Genomic DNA, 25,373 nt, shown 5'->3' with positions numbered 1-25,373 from the left:
AATGTTTGACGACATATGATAGATGCACCATTTCGCTACAAAGACATAATATTCTCCACCCAACATCTATGTGCTTAAATCTGTAGTAGAGCTCGCAAAGTACTATGCATTTATTTAAAAGTTATAGCCGATTAGAATGAATGGAAGAAAATGATTAGAGAAGGATTACGGTGATTTTAATTTAGGTTAAGCTATAAGGATGGCAGAAATATAGAGTACTGATCCATGCATTAGTTGTAAGTTTGTATGTAAATAGTTGGATATAGTAGAGGGATGAATGTATGAGCGAATGTATTTATAAGTAAGAATGGAGAGTGAGTGATATTCTAGTGATAATCCGTAGGGGGAAGTGGATTAGCCACTTTTTCAGGGTACTTGGCGTCTCTGCGGGTATCCCAGCCTAACAACATGAACATGAGCAACATACACGGTAACACTCCAATACATTTACACAGAAAACATAGGCATAGTCATCTGTACGAGGTGGGGGCTTATTAGCTTGGAACTGTTGTGCAGAATGTGGAGGAAACGGCCTCAGATTTGCAATCGAGTGGTTGCGCTTTGAAACCTTTGGATCTTTGCGACCAAAGGAGGTAGTAGCGCAAAAAGAACTAATAGGGAAGGTCCTCTACCTCTTTAGTAGGGGAGGTTTCGTCCTACTAGATCCTAAGGGGAAGGCACAATAAGTCTCTTTTGGCTGCGGTGCCGTGGGACATAGGTCCCACCCTGGTAATCTAATCTAATCTAAATTCTAGTGATAAGCATCTAGAGCAGGGATGAGCAACACGCGGCCCGCCAAGCATTTCTAAAATTGAATTTATTTTATCGACTTTCTCCCATCAATATATTGTTATAAAATTAATTAGAATAAAATGGTAGTACATACTAAACCGAAATATTTTTTTATGGCGAGTTACTTGTCGACGACGTGTTTAAACATGCAATACGGACGTTTCGTAAATTATTAGTAAGAGTTAATCTATGTGCGGCCCGCCAAAAAAAAATTTAAATTTAAATTGGCTCATTGATTAAAAAGGTTGCTCACCCCTGATCTAGACGATACTGTCTGTATGGCAAAAAAAAATAAAATAAAAAAATAATAATATGTAGAATGCAAATAACGGATGCATTCATGTTTCTGAATAAGCTAGTTAAGACGTATTAATCTTAAGAATAGATTATAGATTATGACTTCCACTTCCGGTTTATTTTTAAGTGATCCCAATTAATCAATTGTTCATCTAATAAATTTCTTTTCCCCAGATTACTTGGGTTCGCCGTCGAGACTGGCACATTCTAACTTCCGGAGTGTTTACCTATACCAACGACGAACGATTTCAAGTACTACATTCGGAAGGTTCAGACGATTGGACACTTCAAATTAAATACGTCCAGAAGAGGGACAACGGCACTTACGAATGTCAGGTGAGTTAATTTTTTAATTAATTTTTCTGTATGTACCTGAGACAAAAAATTAATAATAATTTTGCAGCAAATCTTATTTTGAAATCTTATTTCTTTGGAATTCTTAATTTATAGATTATGTTTTTTAAAAAAACAAATTTGGAAAGACGACTCTTTCTGTAAATAAGAATTAAAACTACTCTGTTGACTCACTTTTTTTGAGTTTCATCTTCGGGACCCTTTAGACGGGATTTACAAGAGAACAGCATTTAAGATGTTTTTCCTTCAAATAATTACGGTGCTTCAATGTTGAACAAGGAAGGGAACCAGGGATATGTTGAATGTGAAAAGCATGTTGTAGGCTTTGTAACCAGCTAGGCGGTCCCGAAGGGATTGTTAGGAATACTTCAGCAAGATGTCCAAACCAGGGTTCTTGTTCAGTGGGCTAGTGTAAGGAAAGGATTCCACCTTTTTTTCCCACCCTTACAAGTGGCTGTAACGTTTAAGTTCGGGTTGTCTTTTTTCCTGTTATTTAAGAAGAGCGGAAATCGTTCAGTATCTTCTAAAGCTTATCCCTGTTGAAGATTTTAGCCTCAATCGGCTAACTAGACATAGAAATCGGGTCTGTTCTATTAGGATTTAGGATAGATTTTAATAAATAACGTAAGTACAAAAATTACTTCAGTAATCTGTACTTTTAGACGGAAAGTTGGTAGCACTGATTTTTTCCTGTCACAGCATGCATGTTTATGGTATTCCTGACCGGTTTCGAACATTCATCCATCATTAGGCGAATATTAATCCGAGATAGATTAGTTTTAGCGTAAAGAATTGAAACTTCAAATCGAGTTTCTGTGTCACACTACAGTTTCAAAAATTGACACCTCTGATATCAATCAGAGAAAATGTATTTTCAAAAAAAAATATATAAACTTCCCAGAGTAAAAACAGGATGTCCTTCCTTTCCCATAACCTTTGTACGTACCCTCCCTTACTTCTCTAGAAGCGGAGGGAAGAATAAATCAGACTTTAAACACAAAACTAGTTCTTCGTCTGGGACGTCATATATATATATATATATGGACAAGAAGTGGAAGCTGGTGGTGGACCTGTACTGAAAGATTGGGTGTAGAAAGGAGAGGAGAGAGGTGTTCGTGTAAAGCAAATCTTTGGGGCAGGGAGGCAAAGCAGCGTTCACTGAACTAGAAACGTTAAGGGATAAAGGGATAATACTTAAGTAAGTGAGAAGATATCCCAAAACTCTTCTCTCATTTATATTCTGGACCAGTAGTTGTACTACCTACATCCTTCGATGGTAGGTATGAACCTGACTGGGAAAAGATGGGCGAGGAATAGGATAGATGTATTTTGGGTGAAACAGAAGATGGAATAGTGTGTATATATAACAAGAGGATGTGTTTGTATGTTCCATTGAGTGGGGGGTGGTACTTCCGTCCATAAGTACACGTTTGTATGTGCTTTCACACACGTACACACACCGTACATATCCTAGAAAAGCTGAAGGCGCAAGGAAAATAGTATCTGGCAAGGTAGATAGATGCAAAGCTTCTATATAATCTCTCATCAGAGAGAGCAAAAAGGAAAAACTAGGTTATATGGATCTCTCCCCCACTATCGAGTTTTCTCTCTTCCTTTTTGCTTCTTCTACGTTTCAAGTTTTCCTTTTTCTTGGCCGGCTTACTTTTCTTTAACTAAACGACAAATAGAAGAAAACAAAAAAAAGAAGTTTCATCTTTTACTCCGTGGAAAGCAAAAGATAAATAAAATTTTCCACTATCACGACGATTCCCTAAAGTCAACTAGGTTTTTCTTTTTTAGTTTTTCAAGAAAGAGAAAATCTTCTCTCTCATTTTCAAATAAAAAATAAATAGTTCTGTAATAAAATTCTGTTTTCTCGTAGAAAAGATAATTGTCTCATAATAAAGATAAATGTATTATTTATTCTTTTAAAAGTCATTAATCAGATGTCTCGCACGACTTTTCCTCTTCTTACCGCGTTGGATTTCCTCGAAAATTATTTTGTGCGGAAAAATCGTGAGTCAATATTGTGGCGTTTTTAACCAGAACAGATTTTCTTTGCAAATTGAAATTTTATTGATATATTTTATGACCCGGAAAATTCCCTGCCTGTTCAAGGTACTAAGATTTTTCTGTTGCCTGGCTTTTCTAGTCAAAAAAATAATAATTACAGTACAACCTCGATTAACCGGGATGACCTCCGGCTTTTTTTTATTTTTTACATACATACGAGTACATACTTGCATAATGACCCTTCAAGAAAATCAGGTATAAAAGAGTTGCTACTACGTCTACCAATTATGTTACAACGGAAGACAAAAAAGTCTTCTAGAAGTCTTACAACGTCCAATGGGGCCTCGCGTGATCTGTTGGAATGAATTGTATGTGCGTTATAAGTAACTAAATATTGCTGTTCCATTATTTTTGGTGACTGAATCATAGTTTCAATAGGATGAAAAAATTAATGCCCAGTTTCAGTCATTATAAACTTTATTATGCCGAGCTTTCGACCTTAGGGACTAGGCCATCTTCAGGGCTAGTTTACAATATACTGTTTTACATCATTAGTGGGTTGGTGTGTCTTCTGTCTCAGCTCTTCTTGGACTGAATGTGATCGGTCTGTGTGTGATTGTGTTTGGTTGTAAGGAAGTCAGTGTGTCAGCTTTACAACCAAACGCAATCACAAACAGATCGATCACATTCAGTCCATGAACAGACAAGACAGAAGACACACCAACCCTATAATGATGTAAAATATTACTTTGTAAACTAGGTAAATAATTTTGTTCTTCTCTTATCCTTCCAATACTCGCTGGAGTTCCTCAAGGAAGCATTCTAGCTCACTTACTTTATATTCTCTGTACTGCCGACTTACCAACTAACCCGACTACAATTATTTTCACATTCGCCGACGACACTGCAATTCTTTCTCCTCATCTAGGACTCTATCCATGGAGTCTCTATTTATGGAGGAGTCCATGAACAGACAAGACAGAAGACACAACAACCCGCTAATGATGTAAAACAGTATATTGTAAATTAGCCCTGAAGATGATGACCTAGTCCCTAGGTCAAAAAGCTCGGCATAATAAAGTTTATCATGAACTGAAACTGGCATTAATTTTTTTCATCCTATTGTAATTAAATATATTATTAGGGGGTGGGCTACTAGATTCTTCTCTCTTTTAATAAAGAATGTTTTACAAACCAGCTGTGTATATTTTGTGAAAAATTCTTTACTTTTTAATTTAAAGCCTTTCTCCAAGTAATAAAGTAAAAAAAAAAAAGTAAAGTAATCGCCTTTACTTTATAGTCTAGGTTTAACGTCCAAGTATCGATTTATTAGAAGTAAAACTTTTCTTAATTATCCCCTCTCTAAAGTCAATAATTTGTTTGTTTTTTTCTCCAGTGTGATTCGGGTTGTTAAAACAAAAATGGAAAACTATTTTAAAAAGCGGAAGGGTGGAGAAGATAATTCGGATTTTTCCGGGAGCCCTAGAAAAAGAAGAGAGGAAAAGCTGGGGGAAAAAAATAGCCTAAAAATTTTCCTAAGAGGAGAAAATAGAAACTTATATTGTTTTAGTTTGCTAAGTGCTGGTGGGGTTAGTGCCTGGGGGCACTTCTGTCGGCCAAACGGCGGAAGTAGAGTAGAGTAGAGTTTGAGGGATGCGTACGCGCGTAGAAACCGAGTGGCGCAACTCTTCACAAGCGGCTACAAAACAATAACCACTCTCGTTCATAACCTGTACGTACCCAGCTCTAGAAATAATGACCACCATTATATGGTTATATTAAAGTACAAGGTTATAAATTGTTGTTGTAGGTTAGGTTTAGGGTGGAGCAGTTTTTCCGTTTTAGTGGTTTGTTTTTGGAGAGACTCGAGTGTGGGTGAGGGCCGGTTGGTGTTGGTAGTAGTAGTGACTGAGAAGTGGTGGCCACGATGGCGGAGGGCAGACGCTCTATCTATATACCACCAGTGGCTAGCCCCCCCCACTATAACAGCTTAGTTTTTAAAGCGCTTATGAAGAAAGTTTCTGGCAAAGTTAAGTTGCTTCTTGTTGGTTCGGTCGGGGTTTTTGGTACTCTTGCACAAGCAGACCATCTTTTTGCTGGTCTTCCATGGGAGGTGCGGGGCTGTGGCTCTAAACAGACTGTGCAGTAAAGTAAGATTATTTCTGCTACTCCTTCTTTCTACCATAGAAGTTTCTGGAAACAGAGAAAAAAGAATGTATGAGTGCTTAGTGTAATGGAGAGGGGGAAAAAAAATGGACGATGTAGAAAATGATTTTCAACCTGAAAGTAGTCGGGAAAGCTAGGATCGGGGAAAAATCGATAATAAAATCGATTTAATCACTCACTATATGGACTTTTCAACTAATGGTTCAGACCACGTTTTGGCGAGGCCACCTTTCTCAGTATCTCCAAATATACGGATTAATTTGTTCAGACTTTCAGTCTACACAAGCATACAATTCACTAAAAAAAGTGGTTTGTTTTTACAAAATTTATAAGTGTACATATATGGTCTAAATTTCCTAAAAACGGAAATTTCAATATCTAATTTAAAATTTAGTTTAGATTCAAATATTAGACTTACTTTGGGTGGTAAATTAATCACAACCGGAAAGGCCTCTTTGCATGAATCGAGTTTTCCGTTTTCACGGGATTCCCCCCCCCCCCTAGAAACAACTCTTTCACTTCCGCTGAACATTAGCCTAATTGCTTATATACAGATATATAAGATTTAGTTGGAACATTTTCCTAGTGGAAATCCGTAAAAGGATTCTTTTGTGTGGGAGAGAGGGACTTCCGTGTAAGTTCCATTCCAGTCAGATGTACGGCCATACCATCTATAAAATATTAAAACGATTTTAAAGTTAACTAATAATGCCCACATTTTGAAGAGAATCAGCCGATCACATTATGGAATAAGTTTACAGTAAGCCAGCGATTATTTCGAGAATCGATTTATTTCATTTTTTTTATACTTTGCACACTCACATACATGCAGGAATATTACATTTATAACAATCGTTTTTCCCAAACAATTTCATTCAGGAGGGGGTTAAATAAAGTTTTCTAAACTTCCGTTTTTAGATATTTTAAGGTTTTTACTACCCCTCAATACACTGGAAGTGCAATTTTAAAGAAAGGCTTTTTCATGCTTTCTGTAATTTACTATGAATTTGCCTAACAGATACATTTGAAGCTGATCTAATGGCGTAGTTAAGCTTAAATGTCAGTTTGACTTGTAATTTCTTATTAATTAATAGTTTAGTTCAGAGGGAATGCGCTGCATTCTATCAATTATCATTAAATTGATCTTTATTTTGATGCAATTCTAAGTTTCAATAAAATTCAATTATATTCGTAAATTATGGTAAGAAAAAGTCATGTGAGTGTTCATAAGAGATTCTTTTTCATGAGAAAGTAAAGTGAAACTGTTGATTATTGGCGAAAACTATTCGAAAATTATGAAAAATTTCTTGAAAATTGAGAATGATTTTTTTTCGAATAATTTTTTTTAGCATTCATTCTCAATATCTACGTTAGATTAATATTATATCTAAAATAACAAATAAAAGTTAATAAAATATGAGAAAATGATAAAAGATTGAGAAAAATAAGTGAAAGATATTGTAGAACCATTGTGGCCAGCCCACAACTCGCTATCATTGGACGGGGCGTGGCTACAGTAGTGGTGGGAGTGATGACACTAGAGGTGGGCATGACCCGCCCACCGGCTGCATCACTACTACGCTGTGATTGGCCAATACTTTAAACCTAATAAAATCAATGAAATAATTAATTTAAAATTTTTCTTCAACATTTCTCCCATAGGTATTTGATAAACTTTCGATTTAAGCAAGAAAAAAAAATCCCTTTAAAAATAAGTTAAATAATATTTCTTTTGGCATAATACCTCATGATTTACACAATTATCGTTATCTGCATCAAAAAAGTTGAGAATTTGTATTGTTTTACTGAGAAATAGATAAAAGAGAAATAGGCATGTGAGCCGCCATTAATTAGGAGGTTAGCTTACTTTACACTCCATCTGGTGGAGAACTCTAGCGGCAATTTCTGTAAACATAATTGAGGTTACTACAGCTGGGCTATTTCTTGATATTGCTTCAGTATTTTTTAGGGTTTATAAATTGAATTTGCTCGGAAGGTTTTGTTTTTCGATTTCCGTTCATGAAATAGTTCCTAAACCATGATGGTGACTCTCAAGACTTATATAGGTCAACCTTACTTCTCATATTTAACCATGTTGGACACTCACTAGTATTGGCCAACCTTACACTCATATTTAACCAAGTTAGTAACTCATTAGACTTATATTTGTCAACCTTATACTCACATTTAACCAAGTTGGCTCACTAGACTTATGTAGGACCACCTTAAAATCAAATTTAAGCTTCTCTAGACTTATATAGAACTATTTTACACTCATACTTATCCATGTCGACGACTCACTGGACTTATATGGAACTATCTTACAATCACATTTAACCATGTTGGTGTCTCATTAGACTTACTATGTAGAACTATCTTACACTCACATTTAACCATGTTGGTGACTCACTAAACTTATATAGAACTATCTTACACTCTCATTTAACCATGTTGGTGACTCACTAGACATATGGAAATATCTTATACTCACATTTAACCATGTTGGTGTCTCAATAGACTTACTATATAGAACTATCTTACACTCACATTTAACCATGTTGGTGTCTCATTAGACTTACTATATAGAACTATCTTACACTCACATTTAACCATGTTGGTGTCTCATTAGACTTACTATATAGAACTATCTTACACTCACATTTAACTATGTTGGTCACTCACTACTGTTGGTCAACCTTACACTCATATTTAACCAAGTTAGTAACTCATTAGACTTATAATTGTCAACCTTATACTCACATTTAACCATGTTGGTGTCTCATTAGACTTACTATGTAGAACTATCTTACACTCACATTTAACCATGTTGGTGACTCACTAAACTTATATAGAACTATCTTACACTCACATTTAATCATGTTGGTGTCTCATTAGACTTACTATGTAGAACTATCTTACACTCACATTTATCCATGTTGGTGACTCACTAAACTTATATAGAACTATCTTACACTCTCATTTAACCATGTTGGTGTCTCTTTAGACTTACTAAATAGAACTATCTTACACTCACATTTAACCATGTTGGTGACTCACTAAACTTATATAGAACTACCTTACACTCATCCATGTCGACGACTCACTAGACTTATATGGGAATATCTTATACCCACATTTAACCATGTTGCTGACTCACTAGACTTATATAGAATATCTTACATTTAACCATGTTAGTGACTCACTATACTTATATAGAACAACTATCTTACACTCACAATGAACTTATTTTTTGCCTCATTACATGTAACCTATTTATGTACGTATATGTCTTATTTTTTTTGGTCACTCTATCTACTACATATCTCGCATGTTGGTGAAGTAAATAATTTGAGCTACTTCCTTTTCCACCTTTGCTATTCCACTCAGGGTGGAGCCTCGTTTTGTAGGCCGTTCCTGGATTAGTAAGACGTATCCCACGTAAGGCGGCTACATGGTCATTTAATTTGTGAGTAATGCTTTCAGACTTATGCATGCATTTCAGTTTTAACCTCACGTTATGTTAGATTCAACCAACTTTGAATTGACTTGGCTCCTATAGAATTAGGCGAATACTTTTTTAATGTTACCTCCTTTTTCATACGTTTCTGCAATCGTTTTGGTTACACTTTACATGGAATGAATGTGTTTTATTCCCTATTTATCTGAGAGTTGGTACCACTTTGCTGGTTAAAAGTATTACTTGTTACTCATCCAGTAAAACTATCTATTATAGGCTATCTGTTTTTAACCAATGGCAAAGTTCTGGTTATAAAAATTTAATCGTCAAAAGTGATTAAAACTGAATTTTCAAATTTAATAAATTAATTTTTGCCAATCTCTGGCGTCAGCAATAGTACTGGCCATTTCTTTTTAAGCCATTATTTGTATAAATAACTCAGTACAGTGAATTTGCCTGGAGTCAAAGCATTTTTAAATTATCTCGTCATACTGATTTAAAAGCTTAAAAAAAAAAATAATAATAAAAATAAAACGGAAGTGATGCCTCAATAGTAGCACTAAATGGAGAACGGAAACGCGGATCCAAATGTACCGTAGTTGAGATGTTAAATACGTGTTAAGTCTCAGCAAAAAAAGAAAGTAATAAATAAATAAATAAATTGATTCCTACAGGAGAGATGATTAAAACTGGGAAAATAAATAACTAGAAAATTTTCAACCCCTTTTTTTACCGATTGGAAAACTGATTATGGAAATCATATTGCTCGATAAATAGGTTGTGCCCCCAGGAATATTAGTTAATCCTTAGGATTTATTTGATCCCTGTAAACAGGAAGTATTTATTGGGATTCCACTTTTTTTATTTTTAGTTTTTCCATTTTCAATTTTTCCAGTAGAAATATCATGTATCAATTTTTCTTTTTTAATGTAATTTCTGTGTTTTTTAGTGTGTGATATGATGATGTTGAAAAGGGAAGAAGCATTTTTTTTTTTTTTACATCATCCTCCCCGCGGGAGGCACAAACTGCTGGGGGTACTTTACGTGTAGTACGATAATCCTGTATTGCACACACATATGTGTGTGTTTGTGGGGAGCATGGCCCGCTGTTCCCCTTTTTACTACAGTTCGCTCTCATCCTCAACACATTGGACCATTCTTCTCCTACTACTACAGCCTATTGGCGCCCTGGTACACACATTCGAGAACCACTTTTATATACGGCTTGGATGATAACACATTGCCTGCCTGTCGTTCAATATCTGTCCCCCTAGCTGCTGTTGTGTGAATCTAAAAATTCCAATTTCCACCAATAGGACTAATATGATTCTTACAAGTCTATACTACAGTTATTACCTACCATTGGATTGTAGAGGGTGGGCCCTTATTGGGTGATATTGTGTACCCCAGTACTTATGTAGACGTACCTTCACTTATATTAGCGAGCAGTACATGAGCAGGGTGTTTCATTTTGTAGGGGTAAAAAAATTAATATAAAATTTTGGCAGACTTTGCTCGCCTTCCGAGTCTCAGTAATTTAAAAGTTATGCCTACCAAATTTCGAGAAGATTTGATTATATTTAGAGGTTGCACACTTTGACCACTTTTATAGAATTAGGAAAAAATATGAAATTCTCAATATTTATGACATTTATTTGAAGAACTATAAATCTCAAACTTAAAATTATAATAACTCTAAATACAAGGTTTAGCAGGCATTATGAATATGTAAGGCATTTGTATATTAATTAATTTTATATGACGCAATCTCTTCTTTTGTTCGGTTAGTGTCGACTTCTCTGTGATACTCGACTACCCTCAACAAGAATTGTTTTTGTTGTTCGTCTCTAGCCGATTCATTAAACTTTCTTATCAGAGCTATTCCTCTTTCTGCAGCATCATTGACCACTTTAAGAGCATTTACATGGCTTCTTAGGGTACGTTTACAACGGAGCTGTGAGTATAGATGATAGCAGAGATGATAACTGATAGAGTAAAATATAATCGCTGATTAGTGTGCAAAACGGAGCTGTGATACATGAAACATGTCCGAGTAGTGAAGAAGAGTTTTTATGTTCAGCAGCCACGAAATGGTATATTTTAAAGAAAAAACGCTTTAGAAGTTATCATGTACATCCCATAAATAAAAAACAAAGTACTTTGGGTGAATTTCACCATTTATATAAGGAACTTAGAAATTATCCGGATCGTTTTATTGAATATGTGAGGATGGGTCCACCCACATTCGACTATATTTTAGAAAAAATAAGGTCAAAATTAAGAAAACGTTGGAAAAATTGTCATGGAAATCCTATAACCATAGAAGAAAAACTAGTGATTACTCTTAGGTAAGTAATGATTTTATTGGAAAAAAAAAACAAATAAATACACATGAAAATAAATGTAAGCACGATTTAAAAAACAAAATATTGTTTAAAAGTAAATAATAAAATAATAATGAGTAAATACAGCACTAATTAATTTTTCGACGTCCATTTTGAAGCTCCGATACTGGAGTTCAGCTAGCAGAAAAATGAAAAATTCAATTCTATCATCTATGCTCGTTTATACCAGCGAGTATGAGTCACTAGTCGAAGCTTCGTTGTGCACGCTCACATAAGAATGTACTAGATTAATCTATAAGCGCTGATGCATCACTGCTATCATCTCCGCTATCATCTATGCTCACAGCTCCGTTGTGAAAGTACCCTTAGAGAATCGCTGCAGTATTCTATCACGTCGTAGATCCCAAATAACTCAAAGAACGTCTTGGTTTTTTTGGTAACGAAATGGCTCGTCTTTTCCTTCCGAGTCTAGATTTTTACCTTCTAATCTTTTAAATTGCTTCTTCTTCGCAGGTTTGGTTTCCAAATTTTGAACCACACTTTGTTTAACTTCTTCAGTAATACGTTCATCCAAAAAAGCCAATCACACGTTTGTTTCCGACAGATACCAAAGATGTCTTTTGGCAACTGTGACTGCACTGTTTTTGACGTCTGTATCCGGGTAAGAGTCCAGAAGCTGTAGCAAATCCAGATCATTCTTTAGAGCCCATCGACTTACAGTTGCCTCGTGCCAAAATCGAACATATATGAGACTGACAAAATCGGCTACGCGTTTCATTCCTTTCAATTCTCGTTAAGACATATTCAATAGTTTAGCAAAAAGGGCTATTTTAAGTGCACATAATGCTTTTACCACCCACCTTGCTTGATGCAAAGCTCCTAGGATCCTGAAAGTGAAATTGTCTTCATTCCAACCTCCTAAATAAAGGAGTGAAAGTTTAATAACTCTTTGTAGTCTCTTCTCTTGGATGGCTTCCATCTTTTAGAACATTTTGGATGTAGTTAACCATTGCCACGCGTTGTTCCTCTAGAAATCCTTGAACAAGAGTGTCATCATTGATAAACACTAAAAGTACTTGTTCTTTTGAAGGAAGCCTAGCTCCTAAAAACTCATCACTGGCCACTTTTTCTAACAGCCAAATACCACTTTTAGTTCCCATTTTCAAGTTTAATTATTAACCAGTAATGAACAAAGTAACGTAAATGAAATTATAGAAAGAAAACTTACATTAACACAAAACACTTCAGTATTAGAAATATTAGCTAGTTTGAGATAATAGTGACTAATGTGTGCAACCTCTAATCATTGTCCAATCTTCATGAAATTTGGCATATATATCTTTTGTAATGCTTAGACTCAGGGGGCAAGCAAATTTGTGTGATACTCACAACTTCGGAAAAATGAAACACCCTAGCACATATATATACTATTTCCCATGTACAATCAACAATAATCCCCCCCTCTCTCTCTCTCTCTAACAATAACTCGTAACAAGAAGTCTTGCGATTGGTCCAGATTTCCGATATTCAGTTTCTTTTTTTTCTAAAACTCAAATTTGGGTTCAATGCATTCAGAAGTTAATAATACTTTTCGGGAGATTTGAATCCAGGGATAAAGTGGCATTGGCAGCAATCCCATGATCCTGTCTATTCCTTCTCTTGATTTTTTTTTTTTAATTATGGCCTCGGCCATACGATGTCTCGTATGACTCCGACGTTCAATGTTACTGCTGTTTCTTCTTAGTAACGAGAAGTAAGAAGAATCTCTTAGGTCAACCGTAATTAACATTTTCTGAAATTACTGTTCGAGTCTTTTGATATGGTCTCAAATGTAGTTCTATAAAGTACGAACTCGTAATTACGTACGTATATGTAGATCAGTGACTATAATTACAACTTATAATTTCCCATACAGTACTGCGCATCTCCCAGTTCTGGTAGATTGCCCTTGAGCAGAGGTCGCCAAAGTGGTCTGTGTAGATTTAACAAAAGTAGGGGATCGATCTGAGCCAGGGGGTCGAAGGAAAAACAATTTCTAACCCCAATATAGCGAACCTTGCAAAGAAACTCCAGGCACACCCATCTCATTAATTAAGAAGTAATACTTGTAGTTACTTGACTTATTTATAATTACTTATTATTTAATGAATATTAAGGTATTTAAATTTCAACATTAAGGGTTTGAGTTCTGTTTAGATTAGAAACGCTTTGCTATTCCGTAAAGTTCAAGTCCATTAGTCCACCAGATTAATGCAAGTTGCAAGTCAGAGTCAGTTTTGATCGTTTGTCAAGTAGTCAATTTGAGCATTCTATCCTTGGGATTGAATGCCAGTCATTTGAGTGTAGTGTCTGGATAGATTCTGTGTGAGTCGCTTGTCATCAAGATGAAGTCCAACATTTCCAACGATATCTGCCACAGGTGTTTTTGCTGTATGCAGTTAACTTAACGCAATCGTGATGCTTACTTTTTGAGAAATAAAACTTGAAAAGTAATTTGTGGCCTCATTTTTAAATATTATTAAATTGAGAATATTTTCCTCCTCTCCCTGAAGAAAGCCCTATCTAGTGGACATTTAGGAAACTTTCTGACCCTTTTTATCTTCCTTCAGGCAGTCGATTAAAACTCCCTGAAAGTTTTTTTCCTCCCCCTCTCCTTTTACATTAAAAAATATGAAAATGAAGGATGATGAACGGAAAAGTGGGATATCCCCTTAAAGGAAGAGGTTGGAAATGTTTAAAAAACTATCTTCCTTGAACATGACAAAACTTATTTCCAAGCGTGGAAATCATCGGGTTTTCCCCTATCCCTGTCTCTCAACACTTTTCCTCTACTTTTATTTTTTTTTCCTAACACTTTTACTTTTTAATCAAGAAACTCTCCTCTGAAAAACTCAAGTTTTTCTTCTTCTTCGATTCACTTTCAAAGTTGGGTGTCCTCCTTTGTGCCGATGAGCTGTGGAAAAATCTTTAGTATTCCTACTGGAAAAACGGATTCTTCTAGTTTATATCCATTATTACTTTCATTTTCCGCTGTTAACAAGAAGTATTATGATGTGGTGATTTTACTGAACTGGGTTTACATGGAAATATTTGCCGTTTAGGAAACCCAAGTTGATATTGTAAAGTTTTTTCTTTTTCTATCTTCCTCTATTTGAAAGAAAAACTTTAACTACAACTAGTGACTGCCACTAGTTAATTTAATAAAAGTGTGGGTTCGATTAGTAATAAAACTCGCTAAACTTATAAGGAGAACACTGATTTATTAGCACAGTAACATTACTAACATTAACTAGCAACTATTACTATTCACTACTCTTACCATTTACAACAGTCACAACAGTTTACTGTTATCTACTTACCACGTAAAAACACCACAAAAACTGTACAACGACTGACTACTGGTCCGCACTGCACCGAATTGCACTAGTCTCGACTGCACTAGCAAAACTCTACTCACTAACTGACTCAGCTGACAACTCCACTCAGCTGACTAACCACCCAAAGGGCTAACTCTGAAGAACTCCTTAACACTGACTCTCTTAAACTTCGACTCACTAACCGGCCAACAGCCCAACTGGCTAACTCTGAAGAACACTGTCACTCAACTCTGTAGAACAGTCACTCCCACTCATTTGGCTTTTATACAGCGGTGGAACGTTCTAGACCTCGGTCACTAAACTCCCAGAACAATCTAGGCCTTTGTCAGGTCACTTCGTTACAATATTATGTTTGGATTTTTTAGATCAATTTTTGGTTAATAAAGGTCCATTATTCAATTAGAGGAGAGATTAGGGATTAGAAAAACAGGACGGGACCCATTGCCCCAAGGCACCGCAGCCACAAAAGACTTATTGTGCCTTCCCCTTTTTTGGATCTAGTAGACGAATCCTCCCCTCCCTTATAGAGGTTGAGGACTTTCCCTACCAGTTCTTTTTGCGCTACTATCTCCTTTGGTCTCAAAGAGCTAAAGGATTCATAGCGCAACAAGTGAGAGTCCGTTTCCTCCTCCTCCTGTTCCTGACACAATCTGCACTGCAGTCCCCGAGCTAATAAGCCCCCCCACCTTGTACGGATGCTTCATATTAGAGGAAATATTGCATTAGTGCTGACATCCGTTTTGGATTCTTCACCGGAAATACACATTTTCAGCAAAAGGATCTCCCATTCTCACTGCCCACTTTTCTTATCATTATTTCCTTTGTACCCTCTCACGTGTGAATTGTTTTTATTAATTTCACTTTACTTCAATTTTCTTGATTGAATTTGTTTACTTAGCATTCTCATATTCTACTGTTCTCAGGATCTCAGGAACTTTTATGTGCAACCTTTTTTTTCTATTAAGACCACTTCCGGGAAAAGTGGATAGAACCTCGTTTTCTTTGAAGTACCATTTTGACGTCACATTCGGCGGTTCTTTCACTTTAAAGAAAAGATGAAATTCCAAGTTTGTTAGAAAATTCCTCAATTAATTCATGTATTTTTGTTTTTCCAATTTTCCAAACAATTTTTCCAGTCCAATAAATAAATAAATATATCTACGCGGAGGTTACTATAAATAAATGAAATAAATTAAAATTTGTAGAAAGCATCTTTATATTCTCGTTCAGCTGACAAACTTATTGCTGCTGTGCTTAAAAAGTACCAACTGTAGTTATAGGACGAGTTATTCGTAGAAGAAAGGGCACTACTCTGATCCCTCTTTCTTAAATATACCTTATTTGATCCAACTTTAATAACATATTGGCTGCAAGGTAATCTGCGGGAAGGGTTGAAAAGAAAATTGAATGTAAGTTCTGAATAATAGAAGATTATTGTTAAGGTACATTATAAAAAAAAAAAATTGTATTCCGCAATATCTAATCCAGAAGTTCCTTCTTCCTTTTCTTTTTCTTTTTTCCCATCATGAATATTCCGTTAGAATGAATCCAGGAATGGAAAAATGAAATAGTGGAAGGAATATTGTATGGTTAAAAAGTAAGATAGCATAGGATTGGTGTAATTTTTCTGAAGAGTCCAGGTTGTCCCGAAATATTGAAACTCCCTAACCACAGTTTACCCATATTCTTTGATCATCAGATGTAGATTCCCAATACTCTTCCCTCCCAACAAAATAAGCAAAACGGCCTGACGCTCAAGAGATTCACAGTGATCTTTTCTAGATCGCACAGAATTTTAGTCATACCTTTTCTAGACAAATCTTAGATCTTAGGCTAGGGATAAATAAATTACCAGAAATGGGAACATCGGCAGCCTCTCCTCTACAGAATGGAAAAAGGGGAAATCTTGCCCCCCCCCCCTGGAACACACCAAAATTGCCTGTGAAAATTATTTCTATCCACCAAGTTTTCAAGGAAAATTTGGGCGTTCCTTTTTGGGGGTTCTATCCAAGCTTAGGATTGGGATTTTATAAAAAGGGGTTGTGGCTAATAGCGTAAATCCTGTGACTTTTCTTTTCCTGGGTTTTCTTAAGTAGTCTTTTCTTCTTTTGTAGTTTTGCAATTATAAAGCCCCTTAGAATAGTATTGATCAAGATTGAACCAAAAAAAGGATGGACTAAGGATTGGTCCTTCATAAAGCTGTTTTAGACTGGAAGCTAAAGATATAGGTTTGCAGTAAAGGTTTTGGAGTCCTCTCAAAGAATGTAGAACGCCCCCTCAAAGATATTAGTCCTACTTAGACTTGGAGGAATCATTCCATCAATTTCTTGGCGAAGACTAGAAAAAAAAGAACTAGTACCTTCATTGCAGTTGTTGAAAATCATTGGCCCCCTGCCCCTCCGAAATGCGAATCACATACCGCAGTAGTAAATTCTGCTTGGCGCCCTAAGGCGGGGGCGGAGGATGAATAAGTGTTTAACCGTTTCATACAAACTTCTACGTACATATATACGTATGCAAGCCTCATACAAACATAAACCAGGTTAATGTTCAAATTGTAAATAATACAAACACTAACTTAGGCGAGTGCTTTTTAGCTTTAATAAACTGCAATGAAAAGTTTACACAAGTTTATTGGGTGGAGGGGGATGTTTGGGTGAGAGAGGGTGAGGGGGGGAGCTTAGAATAGGAATGAGCAAAGTGAGTTAGTGAAAACGCCCCCGGAGTAAATAAATTAAGTGTAAATGCTAAGTATATAATTCTAGATGGCGTCACCCAGTTATCATATATTTCATACAGCATTACCAACCTACTTTCGTAAAACACAAAATACAATTCCAACCCATCCAACTGTACAAATAATAATTAAACATACAGAACTCGCCAGTTAATATTACGTAATAACATCATAAATATAGTTCTTTATCACTTTTTTTTTACTCTCATCCTCTTTCTTTCTCTCATCTGCGCACACTCTCGAACTTGTTTATTGTATAGCAATTTTTTGTTCATTAAATTGGGGTAAATTTAAAATTTAATTATTTTTAAAAAGAAGTTTTATTGACTTTTATCCGCGCAGTTGGTTATTTTGCCTTATTTTAGGGAGCACACTCCCGACATTTCGACCCTTTACTGGCTCTATAAAGGCAAGGGACGCTAACAACCTTAAAGGGAAGCCAAACTGACATCAATTTTAAGGGCGATTTTGATGATTCATGATATTATCTTGGAAAAATCCATATTCGCCCCTCCAGCAGGGATCAGTGGTCAAAACGTTTCTTTAATGAGCTTTTTCCTGACAATAAAATTCCTTAAATCTGCCACATGGTTTAAGAAAGATGTGGTGACAGAAGGGACGCCATACAGCCAGCATCGTCTAGGTGCTTATCACTAGAATATCACTCACTCTCCATTCTTACTTATAAATACATTCGCTTCACACGTTCATCCCTCTACTATATACAAACTATTTACATAAACTACAACTAATGGATGGATCAGTACTCCTATATTCCTGTCATCCTTATAGCTTAACCGTAATTAAAATCACCGTAATCCTTCTCTAATCATTTTCTTCCATTCATTCTAATCGGCTATAACTTTTAAATACACTCCGTATTTCTTTGCTAGCTCTGCTACAGATTTAAGCACATAGATGTTGCTGGTCTTCGTAGCGAAATGGTGCATCTAAAATACCTGAATAAGTCGTCAAACATTCGTTTCCTTTCTACCACATAACGTGGACATATCATTATTATATGTTTGAAATCCTCCTCCTCACTGCAATCTACGCAAAGAGGAGAGAGGACCTTTTTTGTTGATCCTGTGAAGATACGATCCGCACACCGCGTGGTTCGCTCTCAGCCTGTTTATTGTCGCAACAACCCATTTATTAGTGACAGAAGGGATACTTTTCACAGCATCTATACTTCAATATTCTCTCTGTGATTTCCACATATCTGTATTTGATTTCCACTTCTTTTAGTGCTTTTCCTTGGAAATTTGTTAGATTTTCCTGTTTTCATAGAACCAATGCACCAAAGTGGTAATTTTTGTGTACAATTATCGTGAACTCACAGATAAATTCTGGGTTACCAATATTACCATACTTAGTTTTATGTATGTACTTACAGCTTTGGTTTAGGGGGGTTTTATTATGGAGGGGGATCCCCTATTCTTAAGAAAAGTGGGAAAAAGAGTTAATATTTCCTCACAGAAACTATTCCTGCCATCCTTATAGTAATTTTCTTGTATATCTTCGTCTTCTAGTGACATCATTTTGTTAGCTTCAAACAGATGAGGCGAAAAAGCTGTGTGTATATTTCACACATTAAATGCTAATTTTCTTTTTAAACTTTGTTCTAAATGGGGCTAGAAAATTCATGTGCCAACAATAGCTAGCTGGGAAAACAGGAGAGAAAAACGAAAAAAAAAAACAACAATGGAGCCCAGCGTGAAAAATGTGGCCTAGTTTTAAAATATTAAAAGTTTTTCTCCATTCTTTTGTTCCTGTACTTACGCACAAACACGTACATACACACTCAATAATTTTCTCTCCAGGTTGGGAAAGCTGCTGTATGGAAAGGGGAAAAGGGAAATGCATAGAAGTCCATTGTGTTGATGAGAAAATGGTGAAAAACTCGAACGATATCTTGGAGTGTTGTTTAGAGCTTACAGATTTTTTTTAACATTCGTTAGGAATGGTGCCCTGAGGGATCTAAAATAATCATCTGCTACATGCTGAGATGTCATTGTCCAATGGGAGCTAATGAGTGAATCTGAGTTTCTGTCTTTAACATCCTGAGCTATCCCTGTTCTGCCTATTTGTTGTTTTCTAGGGAGAAATAGGCTATCCGGGAACATACTGTTCATTCTACTCCACGTTTCCTTCTTCTCTCTGTAAGCTTCATTAATTTCACACTGAAAATTTTCTCCTGTAAGGAAAAAATCTGTCTTTGTTTTCATTTCATTGATTTGCTTCATTTTTTTTTTTTCTCATCTTGGAAAAACTTCAGACTTCAAAAGAGTAATGAACGTTTTTATTCCAGATTGTTTAAGCCTCCATTTAGACCAAATTTTCTGCCTCAAAGAAAAATCATTGGAACAGTACAGGAAATACTATCAGTAAAGGAATATTTGCAAACCACACACACCTTTGCAATTCCTTTTTGCAGCCAGCTTTAGTCAGTCTCTAGTTGGCTCTTTTCCGTCTACAATATTAAATCTATATCTTATATCTTGTGTATTTGTAGGTGGTTTTTCCTCACAGGCAGTTTTTCTCCTAAATCCCTTCTATATCTCTCTCTCATTCTGAATTACGTATATAGGAATATTGCAAAGAAAAGTAATGGCCGGAAGCTTCTGTAATATTTCCCATGTGTTTCTATTTACTTCTACGTAGCAGGAAATTCCAAATTCTTAGAAGATCTGTCTCAATAGATTTATATATTTTTTTTTAAAAAAAAGGAAATTTTTTGGGGGAAAAGTTATTGAATTGATTTGTTTTTCCTACAAGTTTTTCTCATTTTTTCCACCAAAATTTTAAAATGATTAGTTTTTTAGTTTTGATTAGTTTTCAGGCTGGAGGGCCTATATACTCTCCACAAGTTTAATATTTAATATTTACATAGATAAAACTAAGACAAAAAAACTTTAAAAAACCTTACTATGTACAGTTAATTAAAGCAAGATATGCTTAAACCTTTTATGTTTATACTTTTTATAATTAAGTGAACTTAAATATGAAGTTTGTATTCATTCAACCACTTTTTGGAGACTCTGTCAGATTGCGTTGAAATCTCTTTAATTTCTTACACCTGGTAACCAGGTTAGGAAAGAGATAGGCTGGATGGAAATCCTGGGACTTTTTTTTAATGGGCGAGATTCTTCTTGCTTGATTGATGCGCCACGGTAGCCGAGCGGTTAGAGGCGAAACCTGCGAAGCTAATATGTATTGTAGGTTTAGGGGGTTCGATTCCCTCGGTCTAGGCCTTGGATTTTATTTAATGGTTAATATGAGAAATTTATAGTAATGTATGTTAGGCGGTTATAGGCTAGACCCGCAAAGCAAAGATGTATTGTTGGTTTAGTGGGTTCGATTCCCCTGGTCTAGGTTATCGATTTTATTTAATGGTTAATATGAGAACTTTGTAGTAAAGTATGTTAGGCGGTTATAGGCTAGACCCGCAAAGCTAAGATGTATTGTTGGTATAGTGGGTTCGATTCCCCTGGTCTTGTGCATTTTATATAATGGTTAATATGAGAAATTTGTAGTAAAGTATGTTTGTTGGTCGCCTCCGTCCGCGACACCTAATTGGTAGTTGGACGTTGAGTTTTGCCTGAAAAAATAGGCGATTACTTTACTTCTTTTACTTCTTCTTGCTTGAACAACAAAAGGGCTGTCCACAAATAAGACCCTTTTTTTCTACAAAGAGTGGGTTTGGATTAGCTAACAGCCAGATAGGAAGAGAAGTAAACGCCCTCCCTGTTTTTGGACGGAGGTGAAAGAACCTTTGGCTATCATGTTGCAAAAAAGGATTCCTTAAAACCACATTAAGGGGGAGTAACTTCGTTTAAATCAGTGTGATGGTTCAGAAAGCCTTGGTGGGGGCGACAGGGCATCCACCCTTATGTACCTGTAATAAATAGATTTTTAGATTAAAGGTAATGAAAGAGGGATCGTTATTGATCCAAATTGAATTTCGGTATCTGCAAAATAGCTTTCATTAAATCCAAAACCATCTGTTTTGCATAACTCGTCTCGTTTACCACAAATTTAAATACATCAATGTGAATATCCATGTGATGTTGTAGTTCAAAGCTTCAGTCAAAGTTCAAACATGGTGTATATAAATAATCCTTACGTCTAGTGTGAATTAATAAAGATTAAGCGGTTTTGGATTTATGCCATAAATGGCCGAGAGGCCTCTCTCTTGAAAACAGGGGATTTCTTTAAGCTTGCTTGTTTAATATATATATATTTATATATAATAATAATAATAGAACAAGCGGCGCCTGTTCCCAAACCCAGCATCCGAATAGTGTGTGTGAGACGAGGCAAAAAACGTGGGGTCATATAGAAAAATAAATGGTATGAGGGACCATCGTTTGCCATGGACACCGTTGCCCACAAAAGAAGGCGCCACATTTCTAACAACATCCGGCCACAAAAATTCTATGCAAAATATTACTTTTATTTGTGCTCAAACAAAAGTTTTACAAAAAAAGAAAAAAGATTGTAAGTTTGTGGGATAAGATTTAAATTCTTTTACTAAAAAGTCTTTTTGAAAAGTAGTTTGAAGGAGGCTAACTTTGTATCGAAAATTTAAGGGTTATTAAGAAGTTATAATTCTCTTTTTTTCTCTATAAGTTAGAAAGAGAAAGTAATTAAAGTCACTCGACAGTGTCTTACTGTAATTTATTGAGATTTAAATTAGTAATTATTTTTGATACCCTTAATCTGTTATTCTCTTTTAATCCTGGGAAAAAAGGAAGTATGGCTGACCGGAAGTTTGCGTTTTTCAGGACCTTGTGAGTTTTCTCGAAAAAACCACACCCCCTGTGGGTAATGTAAGCTTACAAGTCTAAGAAATAGGTACAGTGGTACCTCGGTTCTCGGCCACAATTCGCTCCGGAAGTGCGGTCGAGAACCGAAACAATTTATCCCATAAGAAATAATGTAAACTATGTGGTGTGGTTTATTTCGTTTCTAAGCCCCAGAAATATTAGGCCGTTTTACTGGCCTAATTTTTTATATTTTATGTAAAAACATGTATCTAAACAAGAAATAAGATCTAAAAGTGTAAATATAAAAACAACTCGGCTCATCTCGGTGGTGTTCGAGTTCCAAATGTTTGTTCGGATTTCAAGGACAATATTTTCTCGAATTTCTTGGCCGAATATCGATTTGTTCGAAAGTCAAGTCGTTCGAAAACCGAGGTGACACTGTAAATACTTAGTGGGGAATGGAAGGAAGTAGTCTAGCCACTTCTTGGGAGCGTCTTTGCGTACCAGCGTCTCTGGTAAGGCCTGTCCCTGTAGTAGTGGGTTCCAGAACCTCTTGATGGTTCTGTGTGGTGTTTAATACAGGGTACGTTCCAAAAGTAATGCAATTGACTTTCCCGCGCCGCTCCTTATTGGTCGGAGTGGAACCGAAGCACTTGGAGTAGGTCGAGTGCTCTCCAAGCTGTGGAAGCGGCAGGACCTCAGTTATTGTGAACCTCTCTACGCACCGACCGTGTCACGAAAAAAATGAAATTGACAATCGAGCAACGTGACGCGATTAATTTTTGTGCTAAACTGAAAAAAAAATCTCTTGAGGAGACCAAACAAAATGGTTTGTGACGCTTAAGGGGGACTCTGCTTTATCCTGCTCACAAGGTTCGAGGTGGTTAAAGGCCTTTTTAAGGAGGGTCGGGGAGAAGTAGCGGCTTAAATTCAGGAGGAGGCAAACTCTAGCACATCATCTTAAATCACAAATACACATACAAGCCGCTATAGTTTACGTTGTCACATTTTAGAGAGGCTGTATGGACCATTTAGGGGTTTTTGTTTTGTTTTTTTTTAAGTGATGCGAAATTAATAAAAGAGGTTACCAGCTACCAGTGACCTTCTACCAAATTAACACAATATAATCAGCGTACTATACAAGCTATCCAGTTCAGTTTTCGGTTCTATAGCCAACAATTATAAGAAATTCACGCTTTGTGATGTATCTAATCCTTTCGACATAATTTTGACATAACTCTCGCCTTAGGCATGGGGATAGTTAGTCCACCCCATAGATGGACACCAAGATTCTGTAAATTCTCTTCTAAGTTCACAATATTATTCTCGACGTTTTGATCCATCATCGCAATCTTGCTAGTTCAAGGTAATCAGGGTTTTATTTTCTTCTTTCGCAATTTTTCCAAGTGATGAAAAAAATAGTTCTGGGCTGAATTCTAGGATTTCCCATTGCGCTCCACTAGATCAACTTTAGAGTTTTCAACTTTTTTAAATTCAGCCCAAAAAAAATGCACCATTATTTCCTTCCTGATATTTAATACGAATTTTCTTTTGTATCCCCACCCCATCCCCCACTGAGCAGGAAAAGCTGTATTCTCAGAATCCTGTCCATAGACAGAATTTTCTCGACGTGGCTTGCGAAGTCCTTTTGGTTTTTATATGTATAAATAATAAAACAGGGAAGGGAAATTCTAAAACAAACTGGGAAATGCGGATCCAAGAAAAAAAAAATGAAAAACCGCTTTTCTTGCCCTCAACTTCCTTTTTCCTACACCAGTTTCAACTCTCAAGTTATTAACTACAGAAATAAAAAGAATCCAGGGTTACGAAAGAAAAAAAGGAAAATCTACCTCATGCATTATCCCACCATTTTCATAAAGGAAAAGTCTACTCCACTCCCTTTCCCTTTTTATCCCCTTTGCTACGGGCAGAGTACCCCTCCTTTTTTTGTTAGATTATTTACTTCCTGAACTGCTGCTGTAAAAAGGAGTAGTTCAAAGAGGAATGAAGGATGTTTAATGAATTTCGTACTGAATAAAAATGACTTTAAGGATAATGTTTAATAAAGATACTAACTTAAAAAAAAGAATAGCAATAATTGGGTTTTCCGCTTTTTCCCATACCGTGCGTGCTTGTTGAGAAAAAGAAAAACAGAAGTCGGCCATTTTGAGAAAATTTGTTTACGGGAAATTGACCAAAAATGTTTCAAATGTAATTTAAAGAACTTTAGTGATGTCTGCGGGGATGAATTTTTTTTTAATTTATTTGTTAAGTTACTAGATACGCTATAAGTAACAATGACAATCACTGACACCACTACAAACTCACTAATTTAGGGGAGAGAAGTTACCCTCAGTGATAACACTCCCTAAGTCGTCTCCCAGGATTAGCTGTTCTCTTCAGAAGAGAGAAAATCGTGAGCCCACTGGCGGAGGATGATCTGGAAGGTGATGAGAGGATAAATAGCGGACAAGAGGATTGGAATGAGTGTGATGAAGTTCTGATGATGAAAACTTTTATAGCGAATTCCAGCAACCTGGACCTACAAACGGAATTTCCAGGTCTGTGTGGATGGTTAGATTTGAAACATAAAATGGAGCCGTTAACGATAGTGCGAAGAATTCTAGACTGAAGCGATTGAATTCGTTGAAAATTAGAGCGTTTCGTTGAACCCCCACAGTTCAATACCAGTACGTCCAGACGGGTTTTAGTATGGAATTGTAAATCAGTCGTTTGTTATTAAGTGAAAGTTTTGAACGTTGGTCTAGTAAAACGTTTCCCAAACTTTTTTGACCGCGGCCCGGTACGAGATTTTAAATTTTTTCGCGACCCACCTTATAAAAAAAACATTTATTTAAAAAATTCATGGTATTTGTTTGTTTATTTCATGCACAAAAATTGCAAAATAATTATATAACAAAAACATAAGTAATTAAAGACAATCCATTATCTTCATTTAAAATTTAAAGTAAATTTTGTTTTTCATATTTTGACCTTAGTGCGAAGGATGATGTTGTTTTTTCATCACATAGCAATTTCAAATTAGGACTTGATGATGTTAATTTT

The 25,373-nt window shown here is 35.9% G+C and overlaps 1 protein-coding gene across 7 annotated transcripts in view; it reads left to right on the top strand.

Annotated features, from left to right (window-relative positions):
- Positions 1–25,373, top strand: part of LOC141447530 (lachesin-like) — an 860,405-nt gene that overhangs the window by 631,623 nt on the left and 203,409 nt on the right. For all 7 annotated transcript variants that reach the window (XM_074115178.1, XM_074115176.1, XM_074115181.1 and 4 more), the window contains one exon: positions 1,264–1,425. In XM_074115178.1, coding sequence (XP_073971279.1) covers positions 1,264–1,425 — 162 coding nt within the window. The remainder of the gene's footprint in view (positions 1–1,263; positions 1,426–25,373) is intronic.

Source organism: Rhodnius prolixus, unplaced genomic scaffold, assembly GCF_049639745.1.
Source record: "Rhodnius prolixus isolate KJV_2025 unplaced genomic scaffold, Rpr scaffold_7, whole genome shotgun sequence".
Classification (NCBI taxonomy): Eukaryota; Metazoa; Arthropoda; class Insecta; order Hemiptera; family Reduviidae; genus Rhodnius; species Rhodnius prolixus.
This window is presented reverse-complemented; position numbering and strand designations above follow the sequence as displayed.